At 48.9% G+C, this 25,994-nt stretch overlaps 1 protein-coding gene across 2 annotated transcripts in view; it reads left to right on the top strand.

The window, feature by feature from the left end:
- Positions 1–22,217, top strand: part of SLC13A4 (solute carrier family 13 member 4) — a 43,098-nt gene extending 20,881 nt beyond the window's left edge. Inside the window, exons 4-16 of one of the 2 annotated variants that reach the window (XM_027968846.3) lie at positions 1,839–2,011; positions 2,477–2,531; positions 5,134–5,173; positions 6,111–6,188; positions 7,874–8,058; positions 10,965–11,084; positions 12,362–12,463; positions 12,798–12,899; positions 13,581–13,678; positions 13,878–14,002; positions 17,290–17,451; positions 18,714–18,851; positions 21,047–22,217. In XM_027968846.3, the coding sequence (XP_027824647.2) occupies positions 1,839–2,011; positions 2,477–2,531; positions 5,134–5,173; positions 6,111–6,188; positions 7,874–8,058; positions 10,965–11,084; positions 12,362–12,463; positions 12,798–12,899; positions 13,581–13,678; positions 13,878–14,002; positions 17,290–17,451; positions 18,714–18,851; positions 21,047–21,184 (1,516 nt within the window). In that variant the 3' untranslated portion in view covers positions 21,185–22,217. Of the gene's footprint in view, positions 1–1,838; positions 2,012–2,476; positions 2,532–5,133; positions 5,174–6,110; positions 6,189–7,873; positions 8,059–10,964; positions 11,085–12,361; positions 12,464–12,797; positions 12,900–13,580; positions 13,679–13,877; positions 14,003–17,289; positions 17,452–18,713 lie in introns of both variants that reach the window. The other variant, XM_042248883.2, reaches the window with a different exon arrangement.
- Positions 22,218–25,994: the final 3,777 nt, after the last annotated feature.

Below are 25,994 nucleotides of genomic sequence, written 5' to 3'. Positions count from 1 at the left end.
GAAGCCTGGTGGGCTACAGTCCATGGGGTCGCAAAGAGTCGGACACGACTGAGCAGCTTCACTTACTTACTTACTTATTGTCACAATCTAAGTAACCCGAGTAACCGAGACTCCTGGTACAGCAGGTTACAGCATCTAAGGGGCTCATTCAATAAAGCAACATGGACCAGCGAAAACTGTTTCCCAACCTTTTTCCTGGTGTATCAGGTAACAGGCTGGACAAGGAAGCGGTGTCTCCTTGGTCATTTAAGGAGGTGTGGCAGTTTCCTGCCATCCATCCCAGCTCTTGTTGTCACTGGTTCAGACCACAGGCCTGTCAAATGTGGCGTCTGACCTGGTCTGCAGTCCCTCAGCTGTCTCCTCTCTTTGCTGTCAGGAGGGGCACTTGGGAATGTGTAGGAGGTCAGGACTGAAGGTGTTGTGTGAACTCACTCCCACTCTGCTGGATAATAACCCTGCCCTTCCCTTTGGAATACTGTCCTCACCTCCTTCTAGCTTACAACTTTCTTGCAACCCTTTTTCCCTGGCTCCTTTGGGAATCCAACAGAGCGTAAATAAATAATATGGTATTCGTTTTCAACATTAGTCATTAGATGAATACAGGTTATAATTCAAAAGATGTTCCCGTCTCCCACTTAACCACAGCTTTAACTCACAGCATAATTCTCAGTAATACCCTGAGTAATAACCTGAGTAATTCCCCCTAACTCAATAATAATCTAATATTGCACCCCACACTCGACCTGCTGGACACAGTTTGGCACTTCCCCACATGATATTTGGACTCTGCAGCTCTTAAAAACCCCTGAATACCATCTTTGAGAATTTTTATCCCATTGTGTTTCCACTCATCTCGGTTCACCACACCTCCCAACCCTGTGGGGCCCTCTGTTTGCTGGTGAGGGTCCAAGTCAGACAAATTCTTGTCTCCATCAGCCTACACAGAGGCTCTACTGGGGCTCTGGCACCTATCCAGTCATGATCCATAGGACATGCTAGCCCCCTCATCTACATGCTTCCCTCCCCTCATCTCCTGCACAGTCAGTGATCCCACCTAAGGCGGTCCACACCTTTACGTTGACTTCTCCTATGGAAATGAGAACTGTATCTGTACACACAGAGCATGTTTTCAAAGTCAAGGAGAACCTGGATGTTATCTTTGATAGCCTTTCTCCAAGCCTCAACTCTTTAAGATACCAGCCTGAAAAAGTGGACACAGTGAAATTGAGCACTGGGGCCTTTGAGGGCTAAGCTTTCCACATGTTAGTAGTGGAACAGGTAGTGGGCAGAACCATGAGCTCCATCCATTCATCTCTATTCGGTCGCTAATAACTACGGTGACGTGGCTGCAAAGCAAGGAATGTGAAGGTATTCAGAGGTTTGCTGGCTGCAAGGGCCAAAAAAGAATTCCTTTATACCCACACAAAGAAACACACATCATCACCAGGCTAATGTCACCAAGCTCTCTCCACAGAGAGATGAGGAATCAGTTAAGTCCATGTCCTGTGACCCTATGACCGAAGCTACTCTTTGCTTAAGTAAGGGCTTTTTCTGGTGGTGTATGTTTGGGGGTGGAGGCGGGGTGGAATGCCAAGGCCACACTAGCCCATGAAGTGTGCTTCATTCATTCAACACATCTTTACATCTTTAATGTTTACTCTTGTGCCAAGCCCTGGGAGTACCACGTATGACATAAAACCCCAATGTTCTGGATAAACGCCAGCGCCTGTGGGCTGGTAGGAGGCCCTGAGGGAGCCTGCGAGGTCAGAGGTTGGGCCCGGGGGGGTGGGCGTGCTGTGAGGCTGTCCCCCCACCCCACGCCCCTCCCTGCCTTCCAGGCTGCTGCTCTGCTTCATGTGTTGCACCACGCTGCTGTCCATGTGGCTCTCCAACACGTCCACCACCGCCATGGTCATGCCCATCGTGGAGGCCGTGCTGCAGGAGCTGGTCAGTGCCGAGGAGGAGCAGCTCGTGGCTGGCAACCCCAGCGCCGAAGAGGCCGAGCCCATCAGTACAGTTTGCTGGAGTTCATCTCCCCCTCGCTACTCCACCCCTCCTCCAGTGACACCGCCCAGCTTGGCACCTGCTCCCACCGCCCCCCCTCACCTGCTTCCCTCCCCTCATCTTCTGATGTCCCCATCCCCTGCCCTTTATCCCCCAACCTCCAGCCCTGCTCATCCAGAGGCTCCCTGTAACCCCCATTCCCAGCTGTTCCTTCCTGCCCTGCTTCCAGCAGCCTCTGCTGCTCCCTGCCCCTAGATGCTCAAGGATTAGCCCAGGACCCCAGCCTTTTGTCTGTGTCCCTGAGTCTCACCACATCCTCAGAGAGGAGGGAAGGGGAGTTGCCAGGCACCAGGCCCAGCAGGAGCCTGCATGCCTCTGGGTCCCCCTAGTCCAGCCCCAGCCTGGAGTCCCTGCCCTTCAGGGTCAAGTCCGGACTCCATGTCTCACTTTCTGCTTTCCTTTGCGGCTGTAGATCTCGATGTAAACAACAGCCAACCTCCCCTGGAACTCATCTTCGTCAATGAAGAGTGAGTATGACTGCCCTCCTCCCAGACGGAGCCCCGCCAGGTCCATCCCAGAGGTCAGGAAAGAGCCTGGGGAACAGCCCTTTCAGTGGGGCGGGCCACACTCACAGCTTGGCACACCACCACCACCACCACCCCCCGCCCACCCTGCTTTCCTCTCTGCCCAAGATCCTGAGGGCAACTCCCTTCAAAACTGGGTACTACAGGGCTGAGGGAAGAGGGGGAAAGACTATGCTGAACCTGATGACAGACTGTACGTACATCTCCCAAGTAGAATTTCATCTAAATTGATGTCCCTCTTGGGAGAATGATATTTTAAAAATCTATCAGTGAAGAAAGTTTTGCATATTAGATATCGCTGGAGACACTTAAAGAACCATAAAGTATATTATAGGTATTGGATATGGTCTTACTAGGTTTGGTCTTGTTACATACGGCAAGGAAAAATTAAGTGGCACGTAGGGGATAACAGGACAGTTGGTGAGAGAGCCACGTGATGATGAAAACAAGCTATTTAGAAAAGGAGAAATCTGGTCTCAAACACTCATGTGAGGGCGATTCATGAACAGCTGATTTCTTCTGGACATCTGATATCAATATATGGCCTTCAAGGAAGACTGTGATGAATAGGACATTTTAAAAGCTGGATTTGTACTAGAGCTCTGTTGCACAGTTTGCTCTTTTCATAAAAAAAATGGGGAACCCACAGTGAGTGAGACCAGCACTATGTGGAGAAATAGATGCAGGGCGGCCCCTCCTCCCACCACCGTCGTTGATCAGAATACTCTGGCCTTCCCTCCCCACCCTTGATGATATCTGGGGCAAATCCCACAGCTCCTTCCAGATACTAGAACAATCTCATTTTCAGATATTTGGCCATCGGGTCCAGGCTCGTGTCAAAACCTCACTCTCATTTGAAGCTTCTCCCCACACTCTCGTGCTCACACTCAAGCCCCCGTCAGCCCAGGTCTGCAGGATGAGAGGTGACCGCGAGCGGGGGAGACAGCTGGCTTTTTCTCAGTCTTCCTCTACCTTCCCCTCCCCTCACCAACCCTCTCAGCTACTTCTGACTTCTCCAGGGTCAGGACAGAGGCTGTAGGGAGCAGGAAAGATACAGGGGCACAGCGGGTCTTGGCTGGAGGTGTTGGAGAGTGTGGCCAGTGCCCGGGGACTCAGGTCCCTACTCTTTCCCACGTTGGGCATTCCCCTTCAGCGTCTTTAGTGTCCCCTGGAGGCCACCTCTGTGTAGGGCCTAAAGGCACGAGGGGCTCTTGGAGAGCTGCTCGGCCCCTTGGTTCTGTGTTCTGGTGGCTCTCTCCCCAGCTCCTTCCATCTGGGGTTGCCTCTGCCTCCATGATGGGGCCTTTTCACGGTGAGCACCTTCCCTGTGGGCCTGCCCCCGGCAGGAACCGCTGGACACCGAAAGCACTAGCTGCTCCTGGTGCAGGGGTCCTTTCCCTTCTCACTCTGGCCTCCTGGGCAGTGATCACGGGCCTCTTGCCCTTGTTCTTTTCCAGACAAAAACACATGTCCCAAACTCCAAAGCTGAAGCTCAGGGTGTCCCTGGTCTCTTTCAGCAGCACTGGGGAGGGGGGGCGGCGTCTGGGGAGGGGGTTGCCAGGGTTGGTGGTGGTGTGAGGACGGCAGGATGGCACTCTGAGGGGATCCTCACCAGCCTCCTCACCCGATTTGGGAAGGAGGACAGGGAAATATCACAATACTCCCCCCAGGCTGACAACTCCCTCCAATGAACGCTTCCCTCTGAGCTCCACCAACTCCTGATAGAGCCTGGAGGTGGGTGACGACCGCAGGGCCCCACGCCCTACATGTGTGTCCAGCACCTCACTGGCTTTCCCAGTGGCTGAGCTCACAGGACCCACTGTCCTCAGAGCTCAGACAGACCAGAAACATGCCTTTAGTGCTGAGTGGAAGTCAGTAAGGCTGGTGTTACATCCCCATCTTCCTCTCTTCCAGCTCTCTCAAGGCAGAGCTGAAGAGAGGCCGGGGTGGGAGGGACTTGGCACTCGCGGTGACTCCCACCCTTGGGGGTGCAGCTGCTGCTGAGAAGCTCGCCCCTCTCTCCTGTGCCTTTCACCACATGTGGCCCTGGCCCTCCCTGCTCCTGTTCACCTTAGAGAAGCATTTCACGTTTCTCCTTCTAGATGGTCAGCCAGTGAGGCCACAGTCCAGGGCCCCAGGCTCTCCAGGAAGGCAGACATGTTCCTCTCTGGCACCATCACTTAGCACCCAGGCCGCCTGGGGAAGCTAGTAACCTCCCTCTGCCTAGATTCCTACCCTGTAAATGTAGGTGACAGTACCTGCCCCACAGATCTGCTGTGAGGATTAACAAGGTCATGAGGATTGAAATCCATTCTTGAGTGCTCAGCTCCATGTTAGCTATTATTAGGAGTCTCGGGTTCCCTTCAAATGCAACACCCTGCCCTTGTCCCCACAAATCCTTACCACATCTCTCAAAGGTGAGATTCGTCTTCTTTGTAACCAAGTCTGGAAGGGTCCTTTATACCAAACCCTGATGTGGGGAGAATCCCCATCTCAGCCATTCTGGGCCACTGCCATTTTTTCCACCTTCTTTGTTCTCTTCCAGCACGTCGAATGCAGACTTCAGTTCTCTGATGCAGAAAAAGGTATGGCCTTGGGTTTCTTCTGTGCTTTGAGATACTTAAAAGACCCTCAAGATAACTCATGGGGCCTTCCCTGGCAGTCCAGTGGTTAAGATGCCGCCTTTTCACTGCAAGGGGTGCAGGTTTGATCCCTGCTTGGGGAAAGGAGATCCTGCAAGCCGCACGGTACAGCCAAAAAAAAAAAAAAATTATACAAAATAAAGGTAACTCAGAGACAGAGATGCCTGGCAGCTAGTCGAGAGCCCAGTGGCCTTCTCAGATGTGAGGGCAGAGAGGTGTTCACCTGAGCCTGGACATGTGAGGCTTCAGGCAATTCTGAACCCCAGGCCTGGTTTCTGGGCTTAGCTTCACAAAGGGACAGGCTAATTAACCTTACCTCATAGAAACCCAATAGTCAGCCATCCACAGATTCACCCTTAGGACTCCTTTCAGGAGGGGTTCATTTACAAAAATCCTACTACAAAAGGGGACAGTTTAAAGGTGAAAGTCAAGTTGCCCACACACTGCTCAGCCTTGCCCCTCCCCTAGGGCTGGTTTTACACCACTTCTCACCTCAGTCCCAATGGATGGGCCTTGATCAGTCCAAACTATGGACTTGGTTGTGTGAATTTTCTGTTTCATTTTCTCTGTGTTAAAATGAAGGGTTCTTCATGAGCTAATGGAGTTCTAGAAAGCCAAGCTCTCCTCTAAGGACAGAGCCATGTTTTTCCAAATTTCAACAGCCTCTTCATATGGGGAGCTTGGCTCCAGTCAGACAGGAACCTGTGAAAAGGAGGCAGGCACAGTGAGGGTGGCTGTCTACCACCTGTTCACCCTGGCTCTGCTCCCCAAGTCCCCAGGGAGGGGAGACAGGCGTGGTGCCCCCCTCCCAGGGTGATCCAGTGGCTTCTCCAGACCCCACATCCTCCTCCTGATGGTGTGATGGTCTTTGTCCCGACAGAACCGGAATGGTGTGCCCACAGTCACCAACTCTGCCGAAACAGCAAACCTCCCAGGCAGGAAGCAGCACCCATCCCAGGTAATGGAGCGGAACCTCCTGATCCTGTTTCCTTCGTGAAGCACTTGAGCTCCCAGGGGCACGGTTCCTGCAGCTGTGAGGGTGTCAGGCAGGCGGGCTGTCACCAGGCCACTTCAGCCACCTGTGGGTGAGGTCTGTGTGTGCCGCGGAGACGAGGCATCCCACTCACTGCTGACTTCAGCAAGTTATCCCACTGCCCGAGCCCCAGTCTCGTCAGCTTTAAAACTGAGGCTCAGTCTAGATCAGAGGTGTCCACACTACTCCTCAAAGGTGCTTCAGGGCCACTGCAAATATTGTGTTAACGTATCCTGAGATTTTTAAGGCAACTGCTTTTCTGTTCCCTGATTTTCCTGGAACTTTTATCACTGAAACAAAAATGCAGAAGTAAAACAGATGTGAAAGCTGGCGTCACACTGCAACTCTCACTTATAACCCTAGATTTCAAGTTTTTGTGTTCATCAAAATCATCTCAATTATGTAACATCCATCTCATCATAAATAAATACCACTGTTTATTGAATACCAAGCACTGTGCCGCCCATTTGCCCTCTAGTCTTGGCTCAGTGAAGTAGCAACTTTGAACTGCATTTTTACAGAGATGCAGAGAGATGTACCCAAGGCTTTGGAGCTAGTAAGAGGAGAACCTTGATTCAAATAGACTTTCAGTTAAAACATCGATATATGCCCATTAAGCGCCATATTTGTTTCCTCTATTGGAGGTCCATGTCAGTTTTCATTAGGAGAAAGGATCATGGAAAACCACTGGACAAGAGACTCTCTGAGGTCTTCTCCAGCTCTTATAATCAAGGACTCTTTCAGGAGAATGTGGAAGCCTCCAGCCTTTTCTGGGCCCTTGTAGGAAGATGGGGCAGAGGTTATGGGCTTTGAGAATTGTGGCAGGGTGGCCTCTGCCCCCCCCGGTCTCCCCATGGCCTGGCCTGGTGACATTTGTACCAGGCTACTCCTAGTCTCATGGATCTGGCAGGACAGAGGGGCACTGGCTTCTTAAGCCCAGAGCTGAGATCAGAGGTCAGAAACCTCTGACCCTGAAAGGCCATCACATGGACCATGCAGGGCCTGAGCAGACCAGGGCAAGGCTGAGATTTCTATGCAAATTGAGGGGGAGGAGAAAGAGGGGAGGAAAAATCAATAGGCAAGAAGGAAGAAGTGAGAAAGAAGGGAGGAGAGAAACACACTTTGACTCTCTGTCCAGTGAAAGCTGGACTCTTTCTATAATGCAAAGCTTATTTTTCAGTCATTTCCCAACCAGGACTGTATTGTAACTCCACAGAGAATAACCATCTTCCATTTGGTACTTAAACATGAAGTGGAGAACAGTCAGTTTTACTGGAATTCAAGTAAAAAAAAAAAAACATAATTGTTAATATTTATAACAACAAAAATAACAATATTAATAGCTTACCATTTGTTAAATACCAGGAAGGGTTCCAAGTACTTTCTATTTACTCTTTACAACAACCTGGCAGAGAAAACTGGATTTTCCCCATTTCACAGAAGAAGCTATAGTTCAGATAGGGATGCCCTAGCAGGTCAAGAGGAGAACTAGGACTGGGACCCATCTGACAACCAAGCTCAAAACATTTCCGCTGCACAATGGTCTTTCATGCTTTGTGGGCCACAAGCCCAAGTTGGGTTAGAGAAGTTCACTGACTTTCCTTTGGTAGGAAAAGCCACCAGTCCTCACCCCCAGCTCCAGGAACCAGGAGCTCAAAAGAAAGTACAAGTCCCAGCACGACCAAATGATCTGCAAGTGTCTGTCTCTGAGCATCTCCTATGCCGCCACCATCGGGGGCCTGACCACCATCATCGGCACCTCCACCAGCCTCATCTTCTTGGAGCACTTCAACAAGTAAGTAATCCACTTGGTCAACAAGTATTTACAAAGCATCATCTGTCAGGAACAGACCCGGATGCTAAGGATACGGCAGAAAATATAGAATCAGAGCAGCTTTTGTACCAAGGGCCAGAGAAATGATCAAGTCATTACAGTTAAATGTGATGAGAAGGGTGGGATTCTGCAAGGGTGGCGGGGGCAGGTGGGGGGAATCAGTCTAGAGGGAGGAAATGCCTCCCCAAAGAGGTGGCAGTGAAAGCAGAGACCTGAAGCCTGAGCTGGAGTAAACTAGACAAAGGGAGATCTTCCAGACAAAACAGTTTAAGAGGTTCAGAGGCAAGAGAGCAGAGAAAATAAAGACAATGGCAGAGGGCGAAAGGAGGCCAGGGAGGTGGATGCGCAGACCACACAGGGCCTCACAAGGCCCATGAAGGAACTTGGACTTCATCCGAAAAAGCTGAGAGAAGCCTTTGAAGAATTATAGGCAGGGAGTGAGGTGATCACATTTACAGCTTTGAAAATGCATTCTGGATTTTAAAAAATGGACAGTGGAATTTGGGAAGGAAAAGGCAGGAAGACAATCCAGGCTGTGGCTGCCATTGCCCAGGACAGAGCTGATGGTGGCCTGGATAACAGTGGGAGGAGAAATGGCCTGATCTGAGTGAGCTTCTGAGGTTGGATTAGGAAAAGCTTGAGAGAGGGGAAGCCCTGGACTCATTTTTAGAGTTGGGGCTTCAGCAGCTGGGGAAACAGAGCTGCCCTTGACCTACACGAGGGTAAAGATGAGGAAATGCTGATAGAGGAGTGGACATGTCCCTGAATTTCAAGAGCCATTTTTAGGCTAAAGACACAGATGTGGGGTCGGGGTGGCCACCTGTGCCACCCCCAGGCCACCAGGCTCACAAGGGCCTCATGTGGCTTTTAATGTCCTGCTGTCAGTGAACAAGTGGCCCTACATTTGCCTTTTGCACTGGGCCCCACAAAGTAGATGACAGCTAGTCCGAGTGACTTGCATATGGAAACTGAAGTCCTAAGGGTGACGGAGATCACTCAGGGAGAACACACAGAGTAAGGAGATCAGGGGCATAAACATTAAGCACAAACATTTAGGGACTTCCCTGTTGGTCCAGTGATTATTACTCTGCCTTGCAATGCAGGGGACAGGTTCTATCTCTGATTGGGCGACTAATATCCCACATGCCTCAGAGCAATGAACCCACACACCACTGCTCAAGAGTACAGGCACTGCAATGAGAGATTCCCCGTGCTGCAACCAAGACCTGACGCAGCCAAATAATAAACAAGCAAATAATTTTTTAGAAGAACATTTAAATTAGACTAGAAAAGAGAGAATAAAACAGTGTCAGACAGAGAAGAGGAAAATCTAGTGTCATGCTACCCAAAGAAAGAAAGTGGTCCATATGGTTTACAGTTGTTGAAGGAAGGACAAAAATGTATCCATTAGATTTGACGATATGGAGGTTACTGGTGGTCTAGGCAAGAACAATTTGGTCAAGTGACCTGAAAAGAAGCCAAATTTCAGTAGTTTGAGGAGTAAGATGGAAATGAGGAAATGCAGAGTTGGCTGTGAAGGGAAGGGGAGAGACGGGGTGGTAATAAAGGGAGGGTAAAGCATGGGAAATAGATGGAGAAACAATGGAAATAGTCACAGATTTTATTTTCTTGGGCTCCAAAATCACTGCAGATGGTGACTGCAGCCATGAAATTAAGACGCTTGCTCCTTGGAAGAAAGGCAATGACAAACCTAGACAGAGACATTACTTTGCCAACAAAGGTCTGTCTAGTCAAGGCTATGGTTTTTCCAGTGGTCATGTATGGATGTGAGAGTTGACTGTGAAGAAAGCTGAGCACCAAAGAATTGATGCTTTTGAACTGTGCTGTTGGAGAAGACTTTTGAGAGTCCCTTGGACTGCAAGAGGATCAAACCAGTCAATCCTAAAGGAAATCAGTCCTGAATATTCACTGGAAGGACTGATGCTGAAAGTGAAGCTCCAGCACTCTGGCCACCTGACAATCTGTGAAGAGCCAACTCATTGGAAAAGACCCTGATGCTGGAAAAGACTGAAGGCAGGAAGAGAAGGGGATGACAGAGGCCGAGATGGTTGGATGGCATCACCAACTCAGTGGAGATGAGTTTGGGCAAGCTCCGGGAGATGGTGAAGAACAGGGAAGACTGGCATGCTGCAGTCCGTGGGGTCACAAAGAGTTGGACATGACTGACTGACGAGACAGGGTCAAGAATGGGCTTTTAAGATGAAAGACGTGTAAGCACTGATAGGAATGATCCAGATGAGAGAATAGTTAAACCCTCGAGAGAGGGGTGGCTGACAGGGTGATGGCACTGAGAAAACAAGAGGGGGTAGAGAGTTGGAGAGTTCTCGCCCAAGCAGGGAGAGAAGGAAGGAAAATGGAGGAAAATGAGGCAGGAGATGGGAGGAGGAAGGATTGAGCAAAGCTTAAGACCTAACTCCCCAGGACCTGAGCTCTTCACACCACAGTACTCTGCCCGAGCTCTGAGTTTCTGCCCTTCTGGTTTAGTTTCTGGGACAATTCCTATTCCTTTAGGCTATGTCTTGGGTGGTAAATTTATCAGAATCTTTACATAAATTAGGAAGAAACAGATCTGAGTGATTCTCCGGAGTGCAACGCATATACACTTCCAAGATATCAATTTTGGTTGCTTGGATGCCGTCTTAGCTTATTTCATAATTCTTGGCTGGGCTCAGTACAGCTGCAGCTGTCAAGTGACTTCTCGATAATATATTACCATATTTTTAACATCAGCTGTTCTGTTAACTCTGCTGTATGTCTTCTTAAGGACCATTTAGCTTACTAGCCCCCAAAATACTACATGGAAATCCACCCTTTTCTAACCACTGACCTGGTTCTTTCCCTTCCAGCCAGTATCCAGCTGCAGAAGTGGTCAACTTTGGCACCTGGTTCCTCTTCAGCTTCCCCATCTCCCTCATCATGCTGGTGGTCAGCTGGTTCTGGATGCACTGGCTGTTCCTGGGCTGCAAGTGAGTCCTAGGGCCTGAGAGCAAGGCTCTCCCATCCATCCAGGGCCATGGCCCAAGCCCTGAGGGGGACACTCAACTGGGAGCTGCCAAGTAACCATCAAGGATGCCCAGAAGAGAAGGCAGTGGAGTAGACAAGGACTCAGGCATCATGTTTTCTAGATACTCCAGACTCACACGGCCTTTGCACTTCTCTGTGAGCTCTATGATGGAGTGTTCTTAAGGTCAACCGACTGGTTAGAGGAAGGGCTGGATTCATAAAAGGTCTGAATGGGAGAGTAGTTAATGTAGTTTCATGGAGAGTAATTTGAACTAATTTCTAAAGAAATGACTCCAAGTAGAAGTTGACTTAGGCTTAATTTTATAGACGTGACTGATTTATACTTAATAGTTATATAAAATATGCTCATATCACTCAAAATAACATTAGACATTCCTCTTGCAATACTATGTCTAATATTAATCTATTTAGCCAGCTTTCCATTACTGATGCTTGCTCCAAATTTGATCAGTTTCAAACACATAAAGGAAAGATATACCTGTTTTACTATTAGTCCAGGGGACCCAACTTTCCCACTGCTCAGGGAATGTTCTCTAAGCTGAGCTTTTTTAAAAAGAAATAACTCAAGGGACAACCGTCAAATCAATGACAACTGTGTACTTCTATGCTCCCAGTATTGCTAGTTGAAAACTAATACCCACGTTCACCCCAAACAACCCTGTCTCTAGACAGATACACACACACACACACACACACACACACACACACACACACACTCTTACGTGTGCTTGCAAAAAATAAATATATAAGCATCTAGATACATATGCTGCATCACAATGAGTCTCACTTATGTAAGGGATGAGTGTGTAGGGACTTCCCTGGAAGTCCAGTGGCTAAGACTCTGCGCTTCCAATGCAGGGGGCACAGGTTTGATTCTAGTTCGGAATAGGACAGGATTCTACAAGCCACACGGTGCAGCCTAATTAGGTAATTTAAAAACCCAACTGGGAATGGGGGAAAGATGAATGTGTAGAAACAACCAAACATAAATACCCTCACACAAGTCCATGAGACATTTATATACCAGAGATTCACCCGGGAAGCTGGGGAGAAGGCTGCCGAGGGGCTGTGTTAAGTTGCAGATGAAGTCACATGATAGGCGGGACGAGGGGAGAGGAGAACCATCACAGCCAGCCAGTAGTTTGTGTTTGCTTACGACTTGCTCTCCACTTGCTTTCAGAAGTGGCCTTCATTCCTCTGCTCATTCTTCCCTTCTCAGTTTTAAAGAGACCTGCTCTCTGAGTAAGAAGAAGAAGACCAAAAGGGAGGAGTTATCAGAGAAGAGGATCCAAGAGGAATATGAGAAGCTGGGAGCCATTACGTAAGAATCAGCCCTTCACCCTTTTTCTCTTTCCCCAGGGGAAAATCACAGCATGTAAAGTGCGCAAAGAAGCAGCCTTGTTCTCGGTGGCCTCCTGAGCTGGGGGAGTTTTCCTCAAGTACAACTAGAGGTGCTATTTAATGCCAAAGTCAAGCTGGCCCCCAGGCCCTAGGGGCCACCCTTCCCCATTGCAGTATTCCAAGTGGTTGAGCAGAAGCTGCGTCTCAGGTCTCCAGTCCTGGAACCCTGATCGCAAGAGCATCCCAAAGCAAAGGGAGGAGGCCAAGAGAAAAGTCCCAGTTCCTGGAGGAGGTCTTCCTGTTTTCTCTTCTAGCTACCCGGAAATGGTCACTGGATTCTTCTTCGTCCTGATGACCGTGCTGTGGTTTACTCGGGAGCCCGGCTTTGTTCCTGGTTGGGATTCCTTCTTTGAAAAGTAAATGATACCATCTCTGTGAACAACCGCCTCACCCGAACTCTTCAGGCAGTACCCACCAGGGTCCCTTCCTAGACTCTTAGGGATAGTCAGGAACCGAGGAAGCACTGTCCTGTTAAAAATTCCCCTTTCCTAGGGAAGTTACAGTGCAGACTCAGGAAGAAAATAGTCTTTGGAGTCTGCCTCCAGGGTTGGGGTCAGGAGCTGCTGCTTACCATCCACATGACCTTGGTCTTGTTACCTTAGTGCTTGTTTCGAGAGTTAAAGGAGAAAATGTAGAGTAAAACACCACCTGTAAAGGCTATGGTCGCAGTGGCCAAGGCGTGTCCTGCCCCTCATATTCCCGAGGGCCAGGGCCACAAGCCACAAGTTCTCAGAGCCAGCTTGTGACCCTCCCAGGAAAGAGAACGCCTCCTTTTCTCTTCTCCTCTATCTAAAATAACTCCTGCTCATTCCTTCTAACAGGTCCATAAATTCACACTAAGACATCTACCCTAGTCAGGCCCTGCCTCCAGACATTAAATCCACCAGTGGATGGCATGGGAGCAGCTGGCCAGAAGGCTGAGGTCCCCACTAGACTAGGTGCCCTGGGAAGGCACCACGTTCAGACAGGCTGTCCCAGGCCCGGTGTGACCCCTGGGCCTCCTGACTCTCCTCCCCAGCTCTGCTTGTCTCTGGCAGGAAGGGCTATCGCACCGATGCCACGGTCTCTGTCTTCCTTGGCTTCCTCCTCTTCCTGATTCCAGCGAAGAAGCCTTGCTTCGGGAAAAAGAGAGATGGTGAGAGGAGTTCAAGGGAAGAGTCGGGGCTGGCTCCAGTCAAATAATGGTCTAAGTTCAGAATTTCTGGAAGGAGCCTTACCAAAGCCCTTCTGACTCCTCCCAGCGTAGCAGAGTATCCTCTCGTTCAACAACGAGACCCCTGTCTCCACGAGTCACACCAGGAGGGTTCATCTGGCTCTGCCTCCCTGTCATCTAGGGGACGACCGGGGGCCCTCGCCGGGCATGGAGCCCATCATCACGTGGAAGGACTTCCAGAAGACGATGCCCTGGGAGATCGTCATTCTGGTGGGAGGAGGCTATGCCCTGGCTTCTGGCAGCAAGGTAACCCCTGAGTCGTCTTGTTGCGCCAAGTAGTTTTCAGTATGTAAACTATGTAAAGCCAGTCCTTATGGTTCTGGGAGGGAAGATTCAAAGGTGCTAAGAGGTGAGTGTTCACCCGTCGCTGGGAAGGGAAGCCAGGAATGGACATCGTGTCCCACCCGGAACAAATGGCACTACTAAACGGCACTACTGGGAGCAGAGTTAGAGTCCCGGCCCACGGGCATCCACACCCCAGGGATGGGCCCACGCCGCTGCAGGCGAGAGAAGCACTGGGCTTTGTAGCCGTCTCCTTCTGGGGATCTGACAGTGGTGACAGCTGTAAGGGCTCAGAGATGCCCCAGACTGATCCCTCAGCTAGTCTGTATGCCTATCCTAAGGCCCTTTGGAGAATGTATGCTAAAGCGGGTGTAGATGCCCCCTGATTTCCTGAGTGGGAGGATTTGGGATGAGATCTTTTAAAGGGGGCTGGTGGAAAAGAGTTGATTTTCCTAACCCTTTCCTGAAGTAAACAACCATTAACAATCAGGTTAAGGTTCTCACTGTTTGCTCCCTCTGTCTTCTCTATGTGTTTAACTCACTAACCCATTCTCAACTTGGCTCAGTTTTGACTGCCCCTTGTGTGGGCCTCAGTGCTATCTGCATCAGTAATAAGGTCCTTGGGTCCTCCGCTTGGAAGGAACCGTGGAGGACACTGGGTCCCCTAGCCCACCCAAGAGAGACTTCTTCCCTCTAGGACACCTTGGGTGACAGGGACAGCCCTGCACAGCCAGCAGAGAAGTCACTCTTGACTTTCAGCTCAGGTCTTCTGGATGTCTTCCACTCCTTGGTCTGGCTTTCTTCTCAGGAACCCTCTCCTCAGTAATAATTATTAAAACAATAAAGACACTTACTATGTTCCCCTATATCATGCTTTCTTCCAACTAAAACTCCCCAGTTCCTTTAACCATTCTGCATAGGAGTAGTGACCCCTGACCACACTGGTCTCTCTCCTTAGGACTCACTACGCTTTGCCTTTGATCAAACACAGTCCAGGGGTGGTCAGTCTGCTGCAGAGTAGAGCAGTTAACAATAACTCATGCCCCATCCTTTATTTTATGGAAGCTTTTACAAGGCTTCATTGGCACTCATGTCAGTGCTTACACTGAAACCACAGTCAACTAATACCCTTCATTCTTTTCATTGTTAGCCATTATTAAGCTTCAGGTCCTTCAGTCAGTTCTGTATATATGCTTTCAATATTTCTGACTCCAAGTTCATAATATCGTATTTATCCTTGTTGAATTTCAGTGGTTAGTTTTGGCCACTGAGCCCAGCCTGGCAAGATTTTTTTTTTTTTTTTTTACTAAAATTATACATGTACAGATGGTATGGCTATAAAACCTACTCACTCTACTACTTTAATAATATAATTTAGATATAGTATGTGTGATTCCTCCTGAATCTGAAATAACTTCAGAGTCTTAACATTAGTGAGAAAAAATCAATAAAAATGTTTTCATCCCAAGGATTTAAAAAATAAAGGTTTCTTTTATTGTGTTTTTTCCCCGAACTTTACAGTCTAATTTATCAGTTTATTTCAAATTATAGTATAAGCTAGTTCTTCTGGAAAAAAAAATTGCCCTTATTTCACTTTACTTACAAGTACTATTGGCTAACATGATAAATAAATACTCCAATTCTTCATAAAACCTACTGCTCCCACTCAGCTAACTTCTCTGCCTCCTCTGTCTGTCTGGTGAGCACAGTTTTATGTGTCACAAGCAATGGAAATTACAGAGGTTCCAGGCACTGCACCCTCCATTAACTGAGGTAGTCCTCACATATCGCATTCATAGCTCTCAGTCAGTGGAAGAAAAAAAAAAAAAAAAGAGGAAGTGCTCAAGGTAAAAATGGCTACATGAGAGAATTCTGAAGCCCTTTGGTTATCAGTTGTCTATGAGCGTGCCCTGAAGTGGCCCAGGTGCTGTGGAGATGAAATGAGCTTTTGATGAACTTGGAGAAGAGAAAGAGTGGTCTGCTGACAACATAGTGAGGCCATCCTTAATAGCAGAATATGAGGAAGGCCCGCAGTTTGAGAAATCCTAAACCGTCTCACCCTGTTTCTTGCCCTAGTCCTCACTTCTTTATTGCATTTGCAGTCTGGAGGGTGAACAGGAAAAGTCAGAGCATGTCAACTAGAGAAGGCAGAGGAGGGAGGGGGGGAGAGCTGGAGAGTGCATACGGCAACCTGGGGTTTTTTAAGAACATAAACTCAATTGTGCCCTTCATTTTTAGGGGATGGGGAGAGCCCTCATCATTGGCAGATGAACATCTTCCAACCAAATGAATTACTCCAAGTGGAAATATTCATTTATTTGAGTTGATGTGTGTAGGTGTTGCTAATGGAAAAGGTTCAAGCCTTTATTTCATATTGACAAGAAGTATGGGCAGATGGTAGATCCTGATGTCAGCTGTGATGAGACCTGAACCTAACACAGGCTGAGGCTGAATGACCATTTCCAGGCTAGTGAGGTGGCACCTTTGCCACGACATGGAATTCCTCTCTCCATCATTGCTCACGTAAAATTTCTAATGCCCAGCCCTGCCTACTCAGGCCCCAAAGACCAGAGGAAAAGTTACTATCCAAACATGGTGATAATTTTTTCCCTTTCGTGGGTGATAACAGAAATAGATTTCAAAAGCAGGAATAAGGATTACACTTGGCGACCTGTGCAAAGGGCACTGTTGAATGAACGGACAGCATGACGCTGTCGGAGGCTGAAGAAAGAGTATCAGGTGTGAAGCTGAGCGGCCCATCACCCCTAAGGTCTCCAATCCCTGCCAAGTCACCAGAGCGCCGAGGAGGATCACAGCAAGTGGAGGCTCTCCGTGCCCTGTGACAACGACTGACCAGGCGGCTCTAAGACTAAATGTGCAATCAATAAGAAAAAAAAAAAAAAGAATCTGCTGAGACCCCTGTGGTCCAGTGGCTAAGACTCCACACTCCCAGTGCAGGGGGCTCAGGTTTGATCCTTGGCCAGGGAACTAGATCCTGCATGCTGCAACTAAGACCCAGCACAGCTAAATAAATAAATATTTTAAAAAAAAAAAAAAAAAAGCATTTGCTGGGCTACGAAGTGACTTAATCATAAAAAAAAAACCAGGAATGCCTGTGGATCCAGCCTGCCTAAAAATAGGGAGGCAAATTAGATGGCTCCTGGTGGTCCTGTCCAGCCCCCACCATCCCTGACCTTCTGGAGGCTAAGAGTGCCACTCTCTCCTCACTGCATCGCCTTGTCTCCCTGCAGACCTCTGGCCTCTCCACGTGGATCGGGCAGCAGATGCTGTCTCTGAGCAGCCTCCCGCCTTGGGCTGTCACCCTGCTGGCGTGCGTCCTGGTGTCCATTGTCACAGAGTTCGTGAGCAACCCAGCCACCATCACCATCTTCCTGCCCATCGTGTGCAGTCTGGTGAGTAGAGCAGGGCTCTGAGATGTCCAGTAACTGATAAGTAAATAGATAATAAAAGCAAGAGCTCTAGAAGCCCTTTCCCAAAAGTCTAGGCTTAGTTTAGGGGCAGTTCTGAATGGAAACAAGAATGGACAAGATAACTGTAAAGCCCTAGGATTCTAATACCCCACAGTCGCCATCCATCTTCCTCTCCTATGGAAGTGAAGTGAGTCACTCAGTCGTATCCGACTCTTTGTGACCCATGGACGATACAGTCCATGGAATTCTCCAGGCCAGAATACTGGAGTGAGTAGCCTTTCCCTTCTCCAGGGATGAGACCTAACAGGAGGGCAGGAGAAATAGCTACAGAAAATGGAGACAAAAATGTTCCCAGAAGTACTCTCAGCTGCAGAGACCAAAACCACAGCTCGGTCATCACCGCCTCCACCCAGCTTCTCTGTCCAGGAGACTCAGAATTATGAGCAATGCCAGCCTCATTCCTGGGTCTCAGAACAATTTGTGATTAATGGAGTAGGTGTTTGCACAGTCGGATGGTGGGGGTGGAGCCACTGGCAGATCTCGGCCTGGCTAAGGAGCCCCAGAGGTGATCCACCAAACAAAATGCTGCCTCCATCCCATTCTGTGAGGTGGAACCTGTAAGATGAAGGCTCTTCCTCATCACCAACAAGATAGTACCTTCCTACTCTATCAGCCCCAAACTCCTCCCACTCAGCCACTCTCTGCTCACTGCTCCCTCCAATTTCTCCCTCTCATCAGCCTGCCTACATGAGTGCAGGAATGCACTTAAAACGTGGTACCACTGAGAGTAAGACCACAGGTTCCCACAGGTTCAGGTCCCACATAAGGCAGTTATCATAACTCGGGAAAAGAAAAAAAAAAAACTTAGTTCTGCATGCCAAGAGCGAGAAATGTCTACCTCGATCAACGCAACTTGTTCATGAGATTTGTATTGCAAGAATTTCTCAGCTGAAGTGTCAAATTTTAAAACTACTCCCTTAGACCAGCACCAAGAAATGAAACATCCCTTCTAGTAGGGAGGCAACTTGGAGTCCATGTTTCCATGGGGAGTGAGTGAGCAGCAGGGACCCATCCAAGGAGCCCGGGACTCCGTGCTTTTGAGGGCGTGGTTTACCTGTCCGTCGCACATGGTATTCAGTCAAGGGCAGCTGACACTCAGCCATCATTTAGGCACACTCATGATGGTAAGCATGGCAAATGCAAGTCTAACCTCCATGCTAATGTTTCTGTGAATTCTGTTCTAGTCTGAAACGCTGCAAATAAATCCACTCTACACCCTGATCCCGGTCACCATGTGCATCTCCTTTGCAGTGATGCTGCCAGTGGGCAATCCCCCCAACGCCATCGTCTTCAGCTACGGGCACTGCCAGATTAAAGATATGGTGAGTCGTGGGTGGCCTCTTCCCACCAGGTCCACCTGCCATGAAGACAGGGATGACTGGCCCTATATAGCTTTCTAAAGTTTATTATTTTATAAGCAGTACCCCTGATCTGTCATAGCTCAGCCCCAGGGTGGCAGAAAGAATGGTTCTGGGGAAAGGTTTTTCTTTGGTCCACAAGCACCAAGAACAGCAATCATGTGCTCTCCCCAGCCCTAATCTGGGAAGAGAGTGGGAACGTAGACAGAAAAGGCTGGGACCGACCTGGGGTGTGACCCACTCTGGAAGCCGAGAGCTTGTTCTGGTCTCTGCTTAGTTCCTGCACTGAACTGTGGGGACGTTGGCCCAGAGTTGCTGGCTTATTCATAAAAGGTTAAGTGTGAGACACTTTATGAACTGAGGGTGAAAGATACTTTGTAAGAACAAGATTCTCCTCCCTGTCCAACCCTCTCCCCAAGCAAGAAACCCCCAAAGCAACAACCGTAAAATGAAGCACCCATAGCTCATTTCTTAGTTTTCAGCGAGGCTCACGAAACACGGCTTGGAGGGGACGCTTTGCGGCTGGTTTTAGTGTGGGGCCACCCTCCACCCCTCAGCCTGTGCTCACTGCTGTGCTTCTCGACTCCCAGGGCTGATCAGGTTGGGGAGGGAGGAACCCCTCATACAGGTAACTGGGCCCGGCCGACTGAAATGGCCTGTCCTTCCTTGCTGGGGGCTAGTTTCTCACTCAAATCCAAACTAGATCTTGGCAGCTCTGTAAATATTAAACGGAGGAAAGGAAGAAAGAGCTTCAGGCTGGGAGCAGATATTCAGATCCTCTCTGCTCTCAAAATGATCATCCAAGTCATCTGAATTACCTCGGGAAGGGGGTCACAGCCACCCCTGTCCCCTTCCACCCCCAGATCTTACTGCGCAGCCCCATCCACTCCTGCTGAGCTCCACCACGACTCTCCTGTCCCCTCGACCTGCCCCTGCACCCCCGATCCTGCTCCCTCTGCCGAGTGCTCCCACCGCTCACCCTCAGCCTTTACCCTGGAATCAAGGGACCAGAGCCAGTCATTTTTAGAGGCACCAGATGACGAGCAGTGAGCCTAACCCTAACACTAACCCTAACCCAGTGCCAGCCTGGGCACTGACTCAAGACTTCACTTTCCTCATCTGCTAAGTGAGCAGGTTCAGCCCAGATGCTCTGTGTGGTCCCTCTCAGCTCTAAATGACCTTCACTTAGCTCCTTTAGAACCCGCTTCCTCTTACCCACTGGGAAACATGGGCAGTTCTCCATGCCGCAAGGTTCAGGGGGACGGGATGATTCATAAGTACAAGGCTTGGGCCAGAAGGCCAAAGGGCGACTCATTGAGTCATCAACCATTTCCTGACATTCACTTTTCCCTCGCAACCTGCCCAACTCATTTCTGGTTAGTGGACTTGTGGTGACTCGCTACGCACTTGGGTTGTCACCTGCTAGGATGCCAGCCCTCCTTAGCGGACACTTTCCCAGACGGCCCTGGCTCTGCCATCCTTCTTCCCCCACGTCCCCCTTCTGCCTGGGCATGTCAGTGCCACGACAGAAACGAAGCGGTCAGAGCCTTGGCGGTGACGTTCCCCCAGGAGAAAGCAGCAAAGGCCCCACGCCCCCAGCCTGGGCACTGTCTGTTGCCTTTCTGTGGAAGGGCTGGTGCAGGCGGCTGACCTTTGCCCAGGTGAACCCAAGGACACTACTTCCTTAGCTGTTCCTTGTGGGGAAAAGGCAACAGTCACAGAACGCAGGCTCTCCCGGGAGGCCCCTGCTGTGAAGGGACAGTGACCACTCTGATAGGCTTCAGCTTCGAGGAGCTCCCCTATCTCAGTGAACACATTTTCCAGTCATGTAGCTGTTTCCGTGCAACCTAACATTCCAAGATCTGGCGTCCCAAGCACACACCTCCTAGGCCTCCATGCAATAGTGAGCGTGCTACAAAAGGAGAGATGCCAATGGCCATCTCCCAGCCCCAAGTCCTTCCTGTCCGCCGGTCCTCTACAGGCCTGTGCCTGCTATAAGGCACCACTAGAGTACCAGGGGGCAGTGACGGGAACAAGTCAGGGCCATGCAGGGGCGCTGGGGTCATGTCAGGAGAGGCTCAGGCAGGGAGCACCTGGGCACTTGCGCTGTCTGCTCACAGGGACCGCGGGCTGTGCGCCCTGCTGCTTGTGCCCTGCAGGTGAAAGCTGGTCTGGGGGTCAACGTCATTGGCCTGGTGACAGTGATGGTGGCCATCAATACGTGGGGAATAAGCCTCTTTGACCTCAACACATTTCCTGCCTGGGCCAAGGTCAGTAATATCACTGATCAGGCCTGACCCCTGCGGGCGCACGGCCCGACCCCAGGAGCGACCAGCACCCAGCAGAGGCTGACCAACAGGCTGAGAGGACCACCATGAGTACAGGACCCCCTCAGAAGATTCCTCCGTCTTCCACCTCCGGTGACGTGCAGAGAGCCTCCAAGCACAATGCACAGGCCCAGACGTCAGTGTCTTCCACTCTGCCCTCCTTCCTCAGCACTGCAGTGGAAGGAAACCTAAAACCCTTCTCCCTCCCTTGTAGCTTGTCTCTCCAACCAGCTCTTTCTGAAAGCCGGCAAGAGACAAGTCTGTCTTCGTTGCCCCTCAGAGGCTAAGCCTCACAAACTGACCAGTCCCCCTGGGTTTGATGTTATTCTTAAATTCTCAGTTCCGTTTAGGAATAGAAGGAGAAAACCCAAATCATGGTACCAAGTGCAGAGAGTGAAACCAGTGTCATCTCCTCTTCGGGGGAAAAGTCTCACCCAGAACCTGAGACCTGACGTCGGCTCCTTTCTCCTAGGTGTTTCTCGCCAAGCTCTCCCCACAAAAGGGCAGTTCTTAGGGAGGCCTCTTTGTGGCCATCAGTACTCTTATCACTCCTCTTTTAAGTATCTCTCATCAATGGCCTCTCTATACCGTGGCACCAAATCCCTGCAAAGAAACAGTGTCCCCTGCAGAATGAGGCTGGTGCTGTTCTCTGTCAAAGGAAAAAGGGGCAGAAAGAAGACACATTGAGATCAGTGTCTCTCTCTCCACTCAGCACTAACCATCAATACCACCATGCTGGCTAAGCGTTGGGAGGAAGGAAAAACCTTCATAGTTCGTACCTGTCTTACTGAGGCGGCAGAAACTAAGGCCACAGCACTATTAATGATATGTCGATGGGTTTTCTTCAGGAGGCAATGAGTAGTTTGCCCCCCAAAAGATAAGCATAGTTGACGAGCCCCTGGAGGGGAGGGGAGATGTCTTATGTCTCTTAAAGTCTCCAGCAACTTATATGGTACGGTAAACTGTGTGCCTGTCTGCTCAATAAATGTCTTCCTTGAAATGACTCTGAAGTCCAGGCCTCCTCCTTCTTCCCGAACTGCACCCCTATCCCCATGACAGAAGTCTTTGCCACAGGACTGGATGTTGCTCCCAACCCCTCCAGCGTGACACATTTCAGATTTTTACCATCAGCTATTTCCCTGGTGGCTCAGAGGTTAAGGCATCTGCCTCCAAAGCGGGAGACCCAGGTTCGATCCCTGGGTCGGGAAGATTCCCTGGAGAAGGAAATGGTAACCCACTCCAGGATTCTTGCCTGGAAAATCCCATGGATGGAGAAGCCTGGTAGGCTACAGTCCATGGGGTCGCAAAGAGTCGGACACGACTGAGTGACTTCACTCACTTCACATACACCTTATGGGAAAAGGAGGAAACCATGGTTACAGCACTGCTTAAGTTACTAATGACAGCAACTGCAGTTTTCCCACAATGATTTACCAACAAAGTCACCCTCTTAGTTTATCATCTATCTGTAAGTTACAAAGTTTCTTTTGTGCCAGTCAAAAACCTGCACCAGGTTTAACCAGGAATATTACTGCTGCTTCCAGTTAGCGTAGGCCAAATTATTTGGCCACTTACAAAAGTGAATGAGCCCAAATGAAATACCAATGTGAGGTATGTCTGAGGGACCACCTGGTCTGTATGGCTGGTCTGAGGAACCAGTATCGCTACCGGTCATGCTGCTTTGAAATACTTCTGAGTCAGGATGTCACTCCTATTGTCAGGGTAGCCAAATGGTCAAGTGTCTGACCTGTTACAGAATTTAAGACGCCAAACCTTTAAGTCAGACAACAAGGCGATGCACAGATAATTAATAAGATGCTGGCAGTACAAACAAGCAAAAGGAGAAAGAAAAGGTGACAGAGAATTAAGTTGACTTCAGACTTTCTTGGTGGCCCAGTGGTTAAGAATCCACCTGCCAATTCAGGGGACACGGATTCAATCCCTGGTCTGGGAAGATTCCCCATCCTACAGGGCAACTAGGCCCACAAGTCCTAGGCCCGTGCTCAGTAACAAGAGAAGCCACTACAATGAGAAGCTCTCACACAGCAACTAGAGAGAAAGCCTGCACATAGCAACAAAGACCAAGTGCAGCCAAAAATAAATTAAAAAAAAAAAAGAATTCAGTTGACTTAGAATGATTGGCCCCTGTTCAGCTATTTGAGACCCTGACTCACTCTGAAACAGAAAGCAGAGCAGCTCCAAGAAGCTGCTACCATGTCCATCAGGCGGCTAACACTCTCGAGCAGTCAGTTCAGAAAGGGTGTTTATTTTGGTCTGGTCAGTAGACCGAACAGCACCGTTCTGTCCCCAGACCACAGACTCAGTCCAAAGAAGCCTGCTCATTCCAGATATGACTCACGAGCGTCAGCTGTGACTCACAACTGCTTGTCTTCTAAAATCGCTCTGCTGCTGGACAGGACCTAACAGCTCTGCTTAGTCGTGCTGTCTTTTGCAAATACGTTAAATTTGATCCTTCTCTTCTCATATCACAACTCTACATGGGTGGAAAAGCTGTAAACGATCATCTTATACAGCTCCTTTTATAGCTGATGAAACTGAGAAACAAAAACACCAAGTAGAGTTGCATCTTATTCTTGATTATACATCAAATTCTGCTTAAAGTTGCCTCGGAAATTCCTTTAAGTCACCCATGAAGTACACAGTATACAACCTTTTATGTTAGAATTCACATGAAACAAAGACTCGTGGGCCATTTTAGTAAGTAAAAAAGAGCTAATTTTTTCCTCCGTTGTCAGAGTAGATCTCTTATTTAGCTGAACCCAAATAAAGCAGGTGGCTTCATATTTAGACACCTGTGTGAAAAGTGCATCTCAACACTAGGATCACTCTCAGGCGAGAGAGATAACTGAACCACTGTTAAGACAGGGAGCTGAGAGCACCCAAGAGCTCAGGCAGCTGTCCTGGGGCCGCCGTCACTGAACAAATCTGAGCACACCGCCTGCTCTATTTAACAGGGCGCCTTCCGCTTGGCCCAGTCTGGTACAGCTGTACGTGTAAGAGATGCGCTTTCCATATGCGGGCACAGGACTCAGGTTTTGCAATGTCCCACCACACCCAAGGCACTTTCCACAAAACTTCACTATTGGCCTGTTTCTCTCCCATGCCATCTGCTAGGTCTTCAGTGCTTGACTATGTGGCATCCAGATTTAGGAAAGGTATAAATAGAACATGTGAAAATCCAAGTTTCACAGACTCCCTATTAAGACCAGGCAACATCTCAAAGTATTTCCCCTTCACTGTCCTGCTCCTTTCCACGAGGCAAGGCGTTAACAGACAGTGGGGAAAAAAAGAACTCACTCATCTGAGTAAGGCTGGGAAATGCTATGTGCAAAGTTCAGGCCGGGGAGCTGAAGAAAAGTCTCCTTTGCTTCAGCACAGTACAGAGTGTTCCGTCAGGAGGAGTAACAGGGAAAGTATTTAAAACGTGGGAGAGTTTAGCAGAAAAGCAAACACAAGTACAGTATCTAGGGAGTGAACCACTCGGAGGAAATGAAAACATCATGCATGTTACACATGCTCCATGGACCCGTTAAGTACAGACAACTGGAAAACCCACATATCCTAACTTTTCTCGAGTCGCAGAAATGAAAATTAAGTAAATGAGTTAGAAAGAAGCAAATAAAACTGTCCCTTTAAACCCAAAACTGCTTAATTATCACTTAATTAACACTAAACCAGAAGAGAGGTCTACAGACATCAGCTGGTAACTTCAATTCATAAAATACAGTGCCAAGTAAGGTTCTTTTGGTTTTTTCTTTCTTTGGGTATTTTGTTTAGGAGGTTACAGTTTAAGGATAAGGTTTCTAGTTCAATGTATTTTTTAGGTTCCCAACATCAACCTGAAGTCTTACTTTTCACACATGAGTAACTTTAGTAGTATTTTATGTAATCCTCCTTTTAAGGTCAGGAGTAGCAGAAAGTCTCCTTAAATCACAACAGTGATTTTCAAACTTTTTAATAAGAAAACAAAGCCTGTCTCTCAGTGGTTCTTCCCATCCCTCCACTGCTTTGCGAGGCAAGGCTCTCGACACAACACCCAGGGAGCGCACCAGCCAGTGCCGTCATTACCGCCACAACATCCCCTAAAATCCGTGGTGGTTCTGGGCTCCTCCAACACTGTATCTCAGTGAAGACAACCCTGCCTGAGAACTCAAAGCTCCTTTTCACTCCTGCAAGGACCTAAAACTAGGAGAGGGGCTCTGAAGGGTGACCAGGAAGTCAGCCTGTGTTCACTGTGGAGCAGTTTACATGGTGAAGGTTATTTCCCGGATGGCTCCCACTGGAAGAAATGATCCCCCTCATCAAGGTTACGTGTCACTTCTGATGGGAAGCTCTAAGTCCAAATGAGTTTCACTTACAACATATAATTATAGAGACCTAATACTACAACATCTAAGTGACCCTCGCCCCCAAAGAAGCTGGTCTGGGAGAACACATCCACAAGTAACAATGTTCCATAGGTGATTAAAAAAAAAGAATCTGTCTTTGAAAATGGTTCTCTAAGTTTGTGGCATTTTGAATATTCTCAAGGATGGTAAATCTCTCTCCTTCAAGATTGCAGTTCACTCTGCTAAGAATTCAGTCATTCAAGAGCAAACCTTGTAAGCCAGGTGGTATGATCAATGTGGATACTATAGATTTTCATCAACAAAGCGAGTGACCAAAGAATAGTAACAAATTTTGCACAATTCATAGACTTTTGCTCCAAAAGTGAGTGCAGGGGGAAAAAAAAAAAAGTATTCGGACCCAAAGCAACATG

Source organism: Ovis aries, chromosome 4 (assembly GCF_016772045.2).
Source record: "Ovis aries strain OAR_USU_Benz2616 breed Rambouillet chromosome 4, ARS-UI_Ramb_v3.0, whole genome shotgun sequence".
Lineage (NCBI taxonomy): Eukaryota > Metazoa > Chordata > Mammalia > Artiodactyla > Bovidae > Ovis > Ovis aries.
This window is presented reverse-complemented; position numbering and strand designations above follow the sequence as displayed.